Genomic DNA, 17008 nt, shown 5'->3' with positions numbered 1-17008 from the left:
AAAATTTATTACATTGGAACAGATATGTTCACGGATTCTGCAGCAAACCTATGTTAGGAATATTGGTCTATAAGCTTTCGGGTCCGCTCGTTTGCTCTTCTTATACACAGGAGTCACCTGCGATGGGACTTTCGCTGGGCGAGAGATTGGCGATAAACGCAAGCTACGTAAGGTCCACTGCCATAGATTACTCTTTGGAAAGCCGAATTGGGATTCTATCTGGACCTCTTCCAGTTGTTCTCTACGCCAGGGGTGCTTATTATTATGTCGTTCATATGGAAATCTGTTATATGGTCAAACGATTGTACGTCTGTACGATTCTCCTGCGTGAACGATTTCTTGAAAGTTAAATTTGAAACTTCTGCTTCCGTTTTGCTATCTTCAAACGCCACACCAGACTGATCAACAAGTGACTGGATGGAAGCCTTAGATTCACTTAGCGATTTTATATAGGATTAGATTTCTTTTCCGGTTCTCTGTCAGATCTTTTACTAAGGTATGACAACGATAGCAGTCGTATGCATATGATACACACACATCAAAAAAAGTTTTGCATCACCCCGGTTCCCAGGACTCCTGAAGATAGGCGTTGATTGTGGATATTTTATCACAGACAGAGTCCCTTTGACTCTTCAAAGATGTCACTAAACCCGCCCAAAGATGTAAACAACCATGCATGAAAACGCCCATTAGACGGAGGAGGTCCGACGGCCGATCAGTCCCAGTCATTCCACCAGGGAGGAGGTGCACGGCTCGTGTTGTCTGTAGTTAACCATGCCGAGACGGTCAATATCGCGGTTTGATCGATAGAGTCCTCATTGTTACTTTGTGCCAGGAAGGGCTCTCAACAAGGGAAGTGTCTAGGCGTCTCGGAAAGAACCAAAGCGATGTTGTTCTGACATGGAGGAGATACAGAGAGACAGGAACTGTCGATGACATGCCTCGCTTAGGCCGCCCAAGGGCTACTGCTGTAGTGTGTGATCGCTATCTCCGAATTATGGCTCGGAGTGACCCTGAAACCAACGCCACCATGTTGAATAGTGCTTTTCGTGGAGCCACAGGAGGTCGTGTGACGACTCAAACTGTGCGCAGTAGGCTGCATGATGCGCAACTTCACTCCCGACGTCCATAGCGAGGTCCATCTTTGCAACCACGCAGCACGGGCCCAACAACATGCCGAATGGACCGCTCAGGATTGGCATCACGTTCTTTTCATAGATGAGACAATCGTCGGAGACTGGTCTGGAGGCAACACGGTCAGACTGAACGCTTTAGACACACACTGTCCAGCGAGTGCAGCAAGGTGGAGGTTCCCTGCTGTTTTGGAGTGGCATTATGTGGGGCCAATGTACGCCGCTGGTGGTCATGGAAGGCGCCGTAACGTCTGTACGATACGTGAATTCCATCCTCCGACCGATAGTGCAACCATATCTGCAGCATATTGGCGAGGCACTCATCTTCATGGAGGACAATTCGCGCCCCCATCGTACATATCTTATGAATGCCTTCCTTCAGGATAACGACATCGCTCTATTAGAGTGGTCAGTATGTTCTCCATCTCCCTATCGAACATGCCTGGGATAGATTGAAAATGGTTGTTTACGGACGACGTGACCCATCAATCACTCTGAGGGATCTACGCCGAATCGCTGTTGAGGAGTGGGACACACTGAACCAACGGTGCCTTAATGAAATTGTGGATAGTATGACACGACGACGACAGACATGCATATCAACGCGAGAGGACGCCCTACTGGGTATTAGAGCTACCGGTGTGTACAGCAATCTGGACCACCACTACTGAAAAAAAATGGTTCAAATGGCTCTGAGCACTATGGGACTTAACATCTGTGGTCATCAGTCCCCTAGAACTTAGAACTACTTAAACCTAACTAACCTAAGGACATCACACAACACCCAGCCATCACGAGGCAGAGAAAATCCCTGACCCCGCCGGGAATCGAACCCGGGAACCCGGGCGTGGTAAGCGAGAACGCTACCGCACGACCACGAGATGCGGGCACCACTACTGAAATTCTCGCTGTATGGTGGTACAACATGCAATGTGTGGTTCTGATGAACAATAAAAAGGGCGGAAATGATGTTTATGTTGATCTCTGATCTTATTTTCTGCACAGGTTCCGGAACTCCCGGATCCGAGGTGATGCAAAACTTTTCTTGCAGATATTTTCACAGATGCACGAATCTCTACTAACCCTGGCTTGTCATTTGCGCGTTCTCTGCTTCCTCAGCAGATTCTGAATCTCGTTATTATTAACGACGTTGTAACAGTGGTCGTAAAGATATTCCAAGTGACAGAAAAGGTGACTATAATGAGGCCTTGTCAATGAAAACAGGTTTCTAATTCGAGACGTACTGCTGCTGTCATTTAATGCAGGTCCATCTTTCCCATTTTCCAAATGAACATTGCAATGCGAAACGCATGCATTGGGCACCTGGAGTCGGGTATCTCACGGAAGGTCATTGCTCGCAGCGGCACAAAGCTGCATGTATACAACGGGCCAAACACAGCAGCTGGGCTCAAGCTGAAGGTGTACGTAGTAACCGCAAGAGTCGCTACTTTGACTCTTTTCAAATGACGCTGCATCAGGCCACTGAGCCCCGTAAGCTGCAATATATCGAGGGTGTACTTTAGGGTGGAGGTGGCTCGGCGGTGTTTCTGTTTTCTTTCCGTAGCATGGCTTGAGCCGCGTCTTTCAGGTTAACGTCGACATGAACCAGGATGCTCATTTCGGCATTCTGTGTGACCATGTGTTGCCCTTCCTTCTACGAGGGGGATTTCAAGAAGTTACCCGTTATTATGGTGCAACAAGAAACATTTTTTGAATGCTGAGCTACACTTGAAAGCGACGTACGTGGTAGTGTTTCTCAACACTGTCACCAAGTCTCTGCAAACCACTGTCGGAATGTTCTACCGATCCTTGAATTAGCCGATGACAGAAATCCACTCCTTGGTCAAGGAACCATTCTAGAACGCTGTGTGAACGTCTTTATAGCTGGAATATCTGCTTCTGTTCAGATATTCTTTCAGCTTATCGAAAACATAAAAATTGCATGGAGCAACGTCTTCCCGATCAGCAGAAAATAGCGGCATCAGCTGCAAGTAGGCGAATCCAGTCAGAAGTCAAACCACAAAGATAGGTAGCTAAAACCACACACAGTAGAAGGCCTAAAAGAGTAGGCCAAATCTAAAAACTGAAAAAATAGACGGACGAAAGAGAGGTCTTTGCACGGGAGAGGGGCGGGGGGGGGGGGGGGGGGGGAGGGGGGTTGTTCACGGGTCCCACATCCAGAAAACACGAAGAGATCGTAACTAGACCGAGCGAGGTGGCGCAGTGGTTAGACACTGGACTCGCATTCGGGAGGACGACGGTTCAATCCCGCGTTCGGCCATCCTGATTTAGGTTTTCCGTGATTTCCCTAAATCGCTCCAGGCAAATGCCGGGATGGTTCCACTGAAAGGGCACGGCCGACTTCCTTCCCCATCCTTCCCTAATCCGATGAGACCGATGACCTCGCTGTCTAGTCTCCTTCCCCAACCCCCCCCTCCCCCCCCTCAATATCGTAACTGTCCTGCCCCTGCTCCAGGAGTACAGCAGAACCCTGTAACTGAAAATAAAAACCAGTTTCACGAAGGAAACTGAGGATCAGTTAAACCATCTGTGAATCCTCTGCTAACGTTGAAGACAACAAATCTGGACAGCTATACTTAGTATGAAGGGCTAAAAGAAGGGGACTTTTTACCACTGTATGGGATACCGACAGCCCGGCTCCACAACAACATTGTGGGGGTGGCTAGTTACACAAGTGAAAACTGGGCGAGCCTAATATGACTGATGTGTAGACAGCGTAAGACAGTGGGCATCTTCCGCGAGGAGCGGAAGAAAGAGCTCCAAACTGCAGTAGTCTCCTTGATTGCTCATTACGGAGAGAAGTAGCGCACCAGATGTCACTCCAATTTTGGGCGAAGAGAGATTTAATGTGTACCCGCATATCTGCACTTGTAATGATAAAAGTCTACCCCTCTAGCCAAATGGCCAGCTAGTTCATTCCCTGGGATTCCCACATGACTTGGGACCCAGGGGACAGCTGAGCAGGCGGCATGGCAACGGACAGAGATGAGCAAGGACCAAAGGCTGCCAAGAGTAGCATCAGTCTGTGGCCTTTAAGCTGCTCACTGGATTGGTACATATTAAAACACTGTCGAAGGAGGCCTGAGTAACAAAATGGAGGACCTACTTAATGGCTAGCAGCTCTGTCGCGAACACACTACATGATCCCAACAGTAAGTGGTGCTCCATTCCAATAAGAGACGTAAAAGCATATCCCGCCTTATCTACCGTTTTAGCATCATCAGTTTAGAGGATGGTATCACATTGTAACTCTTCAAGGGTGGAATGTGGAAGATTTCGGAATATCCTAGGCGTGACAGAGACCTTAGAACCCTGGAATAGGCCGGTCCTTATCCGCTGAAGAGGCACCATCGGAGGGAGGGTTCACGAGGAAATACACGGAGCACTTTCCAGTATGTGGAGATCCAACAGAGAGAAGTGAGATGCATTCCAACCGCCAATTCCACCCAAGAGCAGGTATAAGGAGGGAGACATCCCTCGTTTGCAAAGAGGATGGGGAACACAGGATGGCAGGGAATCGTCGAATGACGAAGAAACGAAGAGCTGGCTCCATTGTATTTTAGAGTGGGAATCCCCTCTTCCGCGAGGAGACTTTCGACAGGACTAGTGCGGAAGGCACCAATAGTCAGAAGCACCCCATAAGGATGAACAGGGTCAGGTAGTTTCAGAGTAGAAGGTGCTGCTGAGCCATAAATTTGACAACCACAATGTAGTCTGGACAAAACCAGAGCATTGTAAAGATGGAGAAGAGTAGCACATTCTGCAACCCATTATGTGTGGGCCATGTGGTGGAGAGCTTTAAGCTTCAGCGATGATGTAGTTTTCAAGTGGCGAATATGGGGCATATAGTTTTCAAGTAGAGAATATGGGGCAGACACGTCAGCTTCTTGTCGAAAAAAAGACTGGATCGGGGTGTACTGTGGGTCGATGGCAAAAAGGCGTAACCTGCGTTCTTGAAGGGACAAAATTGTAAGCCATGGGAAAGGTCCAACGCAGAGGTCCATCTGATGGAGCCTTGGAGTTGGCATTCAGCAGATGCTACCGAGTGGGAGCTGCACAGATGCAAAAATCTGTCTTCGTAAAACGCTGGGGCAGCCAGGGGCCCATCAGAGTTACAAGTCCACTGATGGCGATGAGGAAGAGTGTGACACTTAACACTGAATCCTACGGGGTACCATTCTCCTGGATCTGAGGAGTACTGGCTGAAGTTCCAACTCAAACCAAGAGGAGTTGGTGGGATAAAAACTCGGATAAAAATAGAAAGGGGGCCTCGAAAGCCCCAGTAATAAAGGGCAACTAAAATGTGGCGGTGCAAAGCCGTGTCGTATGCCTTATGTAGGTCAAAGGAGACCGCGACAAGATGTTGGCGGTTAGTAGAAGCCTGTCGGACTGCTGTTTCCAGTTTGAGTAGTCGGTTGTAGATCTGAAGCCACACTGGTACAGGGCCAAAAGGTCCTGAGATCCAAATACCCAACATAAACATAAACTAATCATCCTCTCAAGAAGTTTAAAAAGTAATCGGTGAGGCTTGTAGGGTAACGGGTGAGTTGTGGCGTCCCGGAAATAATTTAAGTTCAGAGTTGGCGGCCACCGTTCGGGCCGCTCGACAAGCCGCGGCTTGTTAGCAACCACGTGATGCTGCACAAAGGCCGGACCACGTGGTCCAGCCGATTGCGTGGTTGGGAATATCATGGTGACGTTGTGTCGATGAAGGAGATATGCAGGGAGTGCCAAATATGGCGGTCTTTGTGAAACCATAATGGCAGACATTTCACCGATCATATAGATATTAATAGTAGCCAGAGGAATCATGATACCTCAAAAAGAAACACGTACATTACCATTATTTGCACAACGATTCTAATGGTGTAATCAGATTTTCAATCTCTCTATTAGTTTAAAGTTTAGTATCTGAATGTAAATTATGCAAGTAACACCCAGCAACGAATTTCCAAAACCTAAACTGTTCATCCGGTTTTGTCGATCGACGTGTCTCTGTAAAGCTATTAGTGTAAACCAAAATTGGTATGAATTTCAGGAATGTAACTTGAACAGTACATGAGTTATTGGAGGTCAAAGTGGCCGATTACTATTGATCGCGTCAGGCCTAAAGTACCCCACAGTTACTCGAAAAAAACGGAAGCAGCATGCTTATAAATATATTACGTCTTTGTTTATATCCGATATATATTATTCATGACGAAATTGGTCAATTATTTACTGTGTTTTAGAAAGCACAGAGACGTTATGCTACTGGCCTACTTCTGTTATATTCCTTTGATATATGTTTATTTAATTTGTTTATGTATTTAATAATGTGTGTTAGAGCGTGTTTATGATGCAGCCATAGGAATATTTATTTAATTTCAAGTTTTTTACATGTAAATCCAGTATTTCGAATGCGTTTCATTATGTTTGTGAGTGTGCGTTAGCTTGGAGACAGGGCGGGAGCGCTCTAGCCAATCACAGCGATCTTTCCAAAAAGGACACGTGGAGAGACTGTATGGAAGTGGGGGAGGAGCATCGTTTCGAGAGAGGGCAGGGGAGTCCTGGACAGTACGGCGCGACGGACGCACAGTCGCGGGAAAGACTTGCAGAGGGGAGCAGTTTGCACGTGGTCGTGGGACACACAAATATTTCGTAGCGCCGACTTGTGCACTGGTGAGATTTCCGTGGCTTCTGCACTGAAGACGTAGTATGCGTTTAGAAGTGATTATCTCGCGAGCTACTTTGTTGTTCATAACGAATTACGTGAAGTACGAATCCATTGTTTCCGTGTTATTCAACTTATATTTTATTTAATTGCTGGAACATCAACACCAATAAGATTTTTACAGTAATAAAGGTCATTCTTAAAGTTACTTCATCTATCGTACCCATCATTTAAAGTCGTTAAAATAGTACCTGCAGAATTTATTTAATTGCAATCTTTCATTTATAAATTTCTATACAACATTCAAAATTCGCAATTGCCAAGTGATAGAAACCTTAGACCATTTGATTCATGTGTATATTCATTTTGTATAATGTAGACTCAGCAGTATTTGGCTAGTAATGCGGCAACTGCGTATCCCGGCCCCTAGACAACGAAACCAGCCAAAACTTTTAATATATCAACTCTGAGTCAGAGGGTACGTAGTTGAGGGCCATCACATTTCATTTAGTTTTTGAAAGCCCGCAGGCTAATCAATCGGTAGCTGTTGAGTCACAATGGCTTCTTCCCAGGATTAAGGGTGGGGATAACTAGATTGTCTCGCCATTGCGAGAGGAATGCACCTGTGACCCAAATGCATTGAAGTCACTGAGATGTTCCCTATGAGTAATGTCCAAGCGTTGTATCATCTGAGTGTGGATGGAATGTGGACCTGCGGCCATATCATGTCAGATCGTAAGAGCCAGGAATAATTACCATTCAGTAAAGGGTTCATTATAGGATTCAGCTCGGTGGGGGTTGAAACGGGGGAGATTTTCTTTAACTCATCGATTCTGCTGTAAAAATGTAACAGAATAGGAAGAGGACACTGATGCTGTCAAAGTGTGTCGTGAGGTGTTCTGCAAGTACAGATGGATCAGTACACCGAGAACCCTGTAGGATGAGAACCTGGACAGTTGATCGTCGCAGACGATCCAAAAGTATACAGAGCTTGGAGCAAACCTGCGACAGGAAGACTTACATCTCGAAGGAGCAAACATAGCAATCCCAGTATTCCTTTTTACTCTGCTTAATAAGGTAGCGAATCTTCGCATGGAGATGATTAAAATCTATGAGGTTAGTCTCTGAAGGGTGTCGTTTCGAGTGTTTTAGCACCCATTGGCGGTCCTGGATAGAGATTGCTACGTCCTGGATTCACCACGGTACCGGTAGACGACGAGGGAGACTTGTGGATAGGAGGATAGCAGTGCCAACGGTATGAAGAACAGTGGCGGAGAATTCTAGCACCATTGCAGCAATGCAGTCAGAGATAGAAGAGTCGAAGTGTACACCAGATTATATATATATATATATAGCCTTGGGAGAGCCAGCCCTGACAAAACTCTACCATCTGGTGAGCAAGATGTACGAGACAGGCGAAATACCCTCAGACTTCAAGAAGAATGCAATAATTCCAATCCCAAAGAAAGCAGGTGTTGACAGATGTGAAAATTACCGAACTATCAGTTTAATAAGTCACAGCTGTAAAATACTAACGCGAATTCTTTACAGACGAATGAAAAAACTCTTAGAACCCGACCTCAGGGAAGATCAGTTTGGATTCCGTAGAAATGTTGGAACACGTGAGGCAACACTGACTCTACGACTTATCTTAGAAGAAAGATTACGGAAAGGCAAACCTACGTTTCTAGCATTTGTAGACTTAGAGAAAGCTTTTGACAATGTTGACTGGAATACTCTCTTCCAAATTCTGAAGGTGGCAGGGGTAAAATACAGGGAGCGAAAGGCTATTTACAATTTGTACAGAAACCAGATGGCAGTTATAAGAGTCGGGGGGCATGAAAGGGAAGCAGTGGTTGGAAAGGGAGTAAGACAGGCTTGTGGCATCTCCTCGATGTTGTTCAATCTGTATATTGAGCAAGCAGTAAAGGAAACAAAGGAAAAATTCGGAGTAGGTATTAAAATCCATGGAGAAGACATAAAAACCTTGAGGTTCACCGATGCCATTGTAATTCTGTCAGAGACAGCAAAGGACTTGGAAGAGCAGTTGAACGGAATGGACAGTATCTTGAAAGGACGATATAAGATGAACATTAACAAAGGCAAAACGAGGATAATGGAATGTAGTCGAATTAAGTCAGGTGATGCTGAGGGAATTAGATTAGGAAATGAGACCCTTAAAGTAGTAAAGGAGTTTTGCTATTTGGGGAACAAGATAACTGATGATGGTCGAAGTAGAGGGGATATAAAATGTAGACTGTCATTGGCAAGGAAAGCGTTTCTGAAGAAGAGAAATTTGTTAACATCGAGTATAGATTTAAGTGTCAAAAAGTCGTTTCTGAAAGTATTTGTATGGAGTGTAGCCATGTATGGAAGTGAAACGTGGACAATAAATAGTTTAGACAAGAAGAGAATAGAAGCTTTCGAAATGTGGTGCTACAGAAGAATGCTGAAGATTATATGGGTAGACCACATAACTAATGAGGTATTGAATAGAATTGGGGAGAAGAGGAGCTTGTGACACAACTTGACTAGAAGAAGGGATCGGTTGGTAGGACATGTTCTGAGGCATCGAGGAATCAGCAGTTTAGTATTGGAGGGCAGCGTTGAGGGTAAAAGTCGTAGAGGGAGACCAAGAGATGAATACACTAAACAGATTCAGAAGGATGTAGGTTGCAGTAGGTACTGGGAGATGAAGAAGCTTGCACAGGATAGAGTAGCATGGAGAGCTGCATCAAACCAGTCTCAGGACTGAAGACCACGACGACGACAACGACGACGACTAGAGAAAGTTCCCCTACCCACTTCAGTGCCTCTCATGGCCTGATGATCTTTGTGACTGACCACTTTCCAGTGATCTTATCGTTTCCCCGTCGCCACCACGCAGACACACCCACATTGGGCATTCTACACTTCCAACTGGCCTATATATATATCCAACTGGCACATTATATATATATATATATATATATATATATATATATATATATATATATATATATATATATATATATATATATATTAGGCCAGATGGAACTGTAGTCTCTAGTAAGTTGGCCAATTAGAAGACCCTAGCTGTCGAAGTGGCACTCCCCACAAGAGGTCGAGTGCATTAAAGTCCCTGAGAAGGAGCTATGGAAGCAAGAGTTGCTGCATTAAGTTAGGCAGATCAACATAAGGAAGTGGCCTGCCTGAAGGGAGGTAAACATTGCAAATGGTGATTTCTAGAGTCGTTCACACTCTTTCTGCTATTGTTTCCAGGCTGGTATGAAGGGGGATCCAGCCACTAATGGCATAGGTGCGAACGAAAGTGCAGACTTCTCCAGATGCTATCCCAGGGCTGGCACTATTCCGACAGAATGGCCGATAACCACTAACCGTTGGAGAGTGGTCATCATGGAATTGCGTTTCTTAAAGAGAAAGACAGAATACAGAATAAGAGAAAACATGTTTTATTTCCCATAGGCGACAGTAATTATCTATTGCCGTTCCAATGGATTATCGTGTGTTGAACTAAGGAGTGGTCATGTCATCAGGGTCGGTGGTCGTCACTGAGAGGGATGGGATGATGTCCATAAATAAGACGTCAGGCAGACTCGAGTTGTGATGGGAGAGATGGCGCCTCCGGGGGCCACCAGAGAGGCCTTATCCTAAGGCTTGGATTTCTTCTTCTTCTTCTGCTCATTCAGAGGTTGGTGAGGACAGGACACAGAGGGAGGGCAGGCTTCTACAAGGTCCGGAACCGAACGAGAAAAGCCGACCTTAGGGCGCTCAGATGGTGTGTCCCGTGGTCAAGTGTGTTCCGTGGTCGAGCTGTAGTAGATGGCTTACAGCCTGAGTGACGCTGAGGGAGTGGTGCTGGGGGGATCCCCATCACCAGTGGGCGCCCAAGAAGAGGGGCACGTCTTTGGCCAGAGAGTGGGAGCAGCACCCATAGGGGAGGGCACAGGAACTGCATGGGAAGGGGATGGGAGAGGGGGAAGGGGCTGGGGTAAGTAAGAGGTAGGGAGGAGAAAGGATGTAACTGAGGCAAATGTAGAAGAAATTGACACAAGGTCGAGCAGCTCATATTTTTGGCGAGCCTCAGCATAAGATAGGGTCTTGGATCTTCTTTTCTCTCATGTAAGCTGGGCAATCTGGGGAGGACAGAGAGTGGCGGTCATCACAATTCACACACACAGGTGGTGGAACACTGGTGCTCCCTCATGGAGTGAGTGTCCAGTCACCACACAGAGGGTCTGCTGTACAGCAGGAAGACATGCCCAGAATGCAAACACTGAAAGCACCTCATGGGTGGCGGAACGTGCTACTTCATGTCACAGTCACATCGGTAACACACAACCTTCACCTTCTCTGAGAGGATATCTCCCTCGAATGCCAGAATAAATGTTCCGTTATAGGTGCAGCAGTTTTTACGAGCCCTCTGCAAAAGTTAAATAAAATGAACACCCCTCCCTCCAGACTAGACCAGCGTTTCTCATCAGTTTGTAGGATGAGGTTCCTATGAGAATCACTACTTGGGCTATATTCCCAGACTGGTGAAGTGTAATAGACACCGGGACATCGCTAAGACGATCACAAGCACGAGAAGCCGCGGAACGTGCGGCAGAAGAAGCTTTGATCAATAGGGAGCCCGAATGCATCTGAGAGACTCCACTTCACCACACTTGTCCTTGATATCCTCCACAAAAAACAACGGTTTTGTGGCGGTCAATGTGTCCCTGTCCATCTTAGTACAGGCCAGGTAGTGGGGAAAGTGTTCCATCCCAAGACGTGTTGTGCCCCGCCGATCTTGCGGTAGTGGCGTCGTTTATGTGTCACGGCAATTTGTCTGGAACAGAGGCAATGGCCAGCGAAGAAATTGGATAATTTAATTCGTCTGTTTCAGTTGCATTGATATATATATTTTTTTTTTTTTTTTGCTGCAGTGGTTACCGGTTTTGCGCTGCCGTGCGCATGCTGGAACCACACACCTTGTTAATAACCGTAACTGGTCTTACAGTATGATGCCAAAAGCACTGTACAAAAGTGTTAGGTGCAACATACACACAGCTTAATATCAATGACAGTGCTTGTTGCCCATAGTGTACCTTCCTGTACAGAAGTATTCGTGTTTTGGCACCATACTGTACGACTAGTTAATGTTAATAAAATAGTGTGTGGTTTGAGAATGGGTGTGGCAGCCCGAAATCAGCAATCACTGCAACAAAAGCTCAACATCAGTGCAACTGAATCGAACGAAATAAAGTATCCAATTTCCTCAGTATCGAACAATTGCGGACCTACCGTCCCGTGGCAACATGCCTCAAATAAGCAAATGACGGCAGTCGGTTGGGCTGTAGTACTTCCTGGTGACTGACCTGTTTTCGTCACCTGGTAAGCTGTGCCTCTCATTAAGTGGGTCACTGACCAGTGGCCTGATTACTGCCCTGGCTCTCCACCTCTGGCTCAAACTTCTGTAGTAGCTTTTTCTCTTTGCAGTAACACAATGGTTCAAATGGCTCTGAGCACTATAGAACTTAACTTCTGAGGTCATCAGTCCCCTATAACTTAGAACTACTTAAACCGAACTAACCTAAGGACACCACACACATGCATGCCCGAGGCAGGATTCGAGCCTGCGACCGTAGCGGTCGCGCGGTTCCAGACTGAAGCTCCTAGAACCGCTCGGCCACACCGGCCGGCCTTGCAGTAACAAATCCATAACATGTACTCTCTTCTGACAATGCTCCATTCTTGTTGCGCAATGGTCTTAGCGTGTAATAACGAATGTAAATTACTTTGTGAAGGCTTTAACAAGGGAACCTTCCCATCGCACCCCCCTCAGATTTAGTTATAAGTTGGCACAGTGGATAGGCCCTGAAAAACTGAACACAGATCAATCGAGAAAACAGGAAGAAGTTGTGTAGAACTATAAAAAAAATAAGCAAAATATACAAACTGAGTAGTCCATGCGCAAGATAGGCAACATCAAGGAAAGTCTGAGCTCAAGAGCGCTGTGGTCCCGTGGTTAGCGTGAGCGGCTGCGGAACAAGCAGTCCTTGGTTCAAGTATTCCCTCGAGTGAAAAGTTTAGTTTTTTATTTTCAGACAATTATTATCTGTCCTCAATGCACATGTTGGCACAGACAGGAAAGGATTCGAGGAGGTAATGGGACCAGAGGGCTGGGGGAACCGAAATAGAGAAGGAAAATTGTTGCTGGAATTCTGCAAGAGGAATGGGCTGGCGATCGCAAATTCCTGGTACAAGAAGAGAAGTAGCCACAAAATAACTTGGTACAGTGGAGACTGGTCCCAAACTTCAGTAGTAGACTATGTACTAGTGGATAGGCAGATGATGAGCAGCCTCACAGATGTTAAGGTCATTCCATCTGAGGCCTTAGACAGTGACCATCGGCTGTTGGTAGCCACCCTGAGAGAGAAAAAAGATAGGAGGGCAACAGATATACAGGAGAAAAGGTTGAAGACATGGATGCTGAAAGAGGATGAACGGAGGACCCAGTACCAGACACTGATCAGGAAGAAGCTGCCAAAGGAAGATCAGAGAACAGTGGAAGAAGAATGGGGAGATTTTAAGAGGGCTCTAGTTGAGGCAGCTGAGACTGTGTGCGGAAGAACTAGCACAAAGAGGAGAAGTAAGGAAACTCCATGGTGGAACAACATATGTAAAGAGGCAGTACTTCGAAAGAACAAAGCCTTCAGAGAATGGTTCCAGACCCGAACAGAGGAAGCTAGGGTAAAATATAAGGATAGCAAGAAAGCGGCACAGACCATAGTAAGGGCGGAGAAGAAGAAGTGGATGGAAAAATGGACAAGAATGTTAGAAGAGGACAGTGAAGGGAACAAAAAAGTACTTTACACCATGGTAAGAAATAAGAGGAATGACAGAAGCGAGTGCCTGAGGATCATGGATAATAATGGAAGAGTTGTGGAGGAAATGCATGAGCTCAAAAAGATTTGGAAGGAGTACTTTGAAGATCTGTTGAATGCCGCCAAGCGGGTAACTAACAGCGATGGAGAGCCTAAGGCAGCAGACGATTATAATAGTGGGGAAACTGATGATCTAACTTGGAATGAAGTGGAAGAAGCCATAAAGAGGATGAAAGGGGGCAAGGCACCAGGTTGGGACGAAGTAACAGTGGATATGATACGAGCAGCAGGAGAAGTAGGAGCCCAGTGGCTATACAGAGTGCTGAGGGTGGTGTGGAAGGAGAACAGAATTCCTGAGGATTGGAAGAAAGAAATTATAGTCCCGATCTTCAAGAAAGGGGATAAAAGGAGATGTGAGAACTACAGAGGAATCACCCTGCTATGCCACTGTGGAAAAACCTATGAAAAGATCCTGGAGAAGAGAATAAGAAGCAGTATTGAAAGTAGACTGCAAGAGGAGCAGTATGGTTTCAGACCGGGAAGATCAACAACGGACCTCATATTTGCGGTAAGGCAACTGCAGGAAAGGCACTATGAGTACAGGAAGGACTTAATCATGGCCTTTTTAGATATTGAGAAGGCGTATGACAGTATCTATAGGGACAAGCTCTGGGATGTGCTGAACGCAAAAGGGATAGATGAAGAGATAACACGAAAAGTCAGAAAAATGTATGAGGGAAGTGAGAGTTGTGTGAAAGTGGGGAGGGAACGTACTGCATGGTTCAAGCTGGAAAATGGGCTGCGACAGGGAAGTGCACTTTCGCCTTTATTGTTTATTATTGTTATGGATGAAATCCTACAGCAAGTATCAGATGCAATTGGAGATCATAAAATGAAAGCAGCGCTTTTTGCCGATGACCTGATGTTATGGGGAAATTGCGAGAAGGAGGTGCAAGAGCAGTTAGATGTATGGGAGGCAACGGCAGCACAATATGGAATGCATTTCTCTGCAAAGAAAAGTGAAATAATTGTCACAACAAGGAAGAAGAATAGGCCAAATGTGGATATAACTTGTGGAGGGGAAAACTACAAGTGGTAGAGAACTTCAAGTACCTGGGAAGCATGATTGAAAGTAAGGGGGGAAACGCGATGGAAATAAATGAAAGGTGCAGAAAAGCAGGGCAGTTCTACAAATGCATTAGGGGGCTTATTTGGAGCAAGGAGGTGCCACAGAAATCCAAGGGCATTATATACCGAACCTACTTTGTCCCCATATTGGCATACGGAAGTGAGACATGGGTAATGCACAAAAGCGACAAAAGTGGAATACAGGCTAGTGAAATGAAGTTCCAGAGGAGCAGGTTGAGTGTAACAAGACGAGACAGATTGCGAAATGTGTATGTGAGGGAAAGACTAAAGGAGGAACCAGTACAGGACAGGATAGAAAAATCAAGACTGCAGTGGTATGGACACATGAAGAGAATGGATGAGGGAAGAATTCCAAAGAGGATGTTTGATCTGCAACTGGAAGGGAAGAGGCCCAGAGGAAGACCAAGAGATAGATGGGTGAAGGGAGTGAAGGAATGTGTGATGAGAAGAGGAGAGAACTGGACGAAGGTGGAAGAGGGGGAATGGTGGAAAGACAGAACACGATGGAGAGGCTTGTGTTCCCGACAGACCCAGCCAGTGGCTGGAAACTGTCCAAGATGATGATGATGATTATCTGTCCGTCCGTCCGTCCGATGCGAGGCAACTGCGCCGCAGTATGGGGACGCTACGCCTAAACAAACATATGTTTTGACAGAGTACAGGGAAAACTGTGCGACTGTGAAACTGTTGCATTCATTTGTTGCAGTTTATGTGACAAACTGTTACGTTTTCATCTCTTTTTTGGGAGTGATTATCACATCCACAAGAAAACCTAAATCGGGCAAGGTAGAAGAATTTTTTTACCCATTCGCCAAGTGTACAAGTTAGGTGGGTCGACAACATATTCCTGTCATGTGACGCACATGCCGTCACCAGTGTCGTATAGAATATATCAGACGTGTTTTCCTGTTGAGGAATCGGTTGACCTATGACCTTGCGATCAAATGTTTTCGGTTCCCATTGGAGAACGGTTTTGCGGTGCGATCGCAAAACACAGACACTAAACTTATTACAGTGAACAGAAACGTCAATGAACGGACGGACAGATCATAACTTTGCGAAAATAAAGAAAGTAAACTTTACACTCGAAACAGGACTTTAACCAAAGACCTCTCGCTCCGCAGCTGCTCACGCTAACCACGGGAACACAGCGCTCTTGAGCTCAGACTTTCCTTGATGTTGCCTATCTTGCGCATGGACTACTCAGTTTGTATATTTTGCTTATTTTTTTCATAGTTCCACACAACTTCTACCTGTTTTCTCGATTGATCTGTGTTCAGTTTTTCAAGGCCTATCCACTGTGCCAACTTATAACTAAATCTGAGGGGGGTGCGATGGGGAGGTTCCCTTGTAAGTACACAAATCAGTATACTAGCACACTTGTCTTCCAAGTAATGTTCACAGGGTTCCACGCTTATGCTCCTGATTTGGCTGACACTCGGGCTCATTACAGCAACTCTACTGGTCTGATCTTAATTCCATAAAAATATGTTTGACTATTCGGGCAACAGGTGGTATGTAGCAACCCACATCCCCACAGTTTGGTAGATCTACTAGGTCTGGTACGAGATGTCGGATCATTAATTAGATTGCAACAGGGCGCAGGCCTCTGCTTGAGTCATATGGCACGACATTTTGTCCCGGCTGCATAGCGTACCTCTCTGGTGAGGATTCCCGGCCCGCAGCCGACCTCGAGCACTGGCTGCGGCGCGTCGGGCCAGCTGAGGCTGGGCCACACCTCATCCAGCAGCTGCGCCGCCAGACGCCTGTAGGCGCCCCCGTACTCGCTGAACAGCTGAGGGTCCTCCATGGCGTCTTCAGTTGACCTTCAGCCCTGAACAAAGAGAACATTAGTCAGGTACATCGCGAAGGCCAAACAAAGTGATAACTGCAAGGCCGTACATTCTTTTTGTTCCTGAAAGAGTTCTATCTTTCCTTTCTATATATTGTATGTACACAGTGAAGTGGACAGAATGGTCTTAAGAATAAAAAAAAATAATAATAAAATAAAAAAAGAATCTTCTCCGGTGAAGTTTCCCAGAGCAAAATAACATTGTCTGAGAAAGTTCTCAATGTCGTACGAATAACAAATTCAAAGAATATTCTCTGACGAGGGAGTTCCTTCTCACCACCTCCTCTCCTCTTCGAGGAGGTTCAGAGTGTGCTCGTCTGCCGTGTCCGGC

The 17008-nt window shown here is 45.9% G+C and overlaps 1 protein-coding gene across 4 annotated transcripts in view; it reads right to left on the bottom strand.

Moving 5' to 3' along the window:
• Positions 1-17008, bottom strand: part of LOC126458275 (juvenile hormone acid O-methyltransferase-like) — a 77263-nt gene that overhangs the window by 46706 nt on the left and 13549 nt on the right. For all 4 annotated transcript variants that reach the window (XM_050095206.1, XM_050095205.1, XM_050095204.1 and 1 more), the window contains one exon: positions 16483-16659. In XM_050095206.1, coding sequence (XP_049951163.1) covers positions 16483-16635 — 153 coding nt within the window. In that variant the 5' untranslated portion in view covers positions 16636-16659. The remainder of the gene's footprint in view (positions 1-16482; positions 16660-17008) is intronic.

The sequence above is a fragment of the Schistocerca serialis genome, chromosome 2 (assembly GCF_023864345.2).
Source record: "Schistocerca serialis cubense isolate TAMUIC-IGC-003099 chromosome 2, iqSchSeri2.2, whole genome shotgun sequence".
Lineage (NCBI taxonomy): Eukaryota > Metazoa > Arthropoda > Insecta > Orthoptera > Acrididae > Schistocerca > Schistocerca serialis.
The sequence above is the reverse complement of the archived record's forward strand: the minus strand, read 5'-3'. Positions and strand labels throughout refer to the sequence as shown.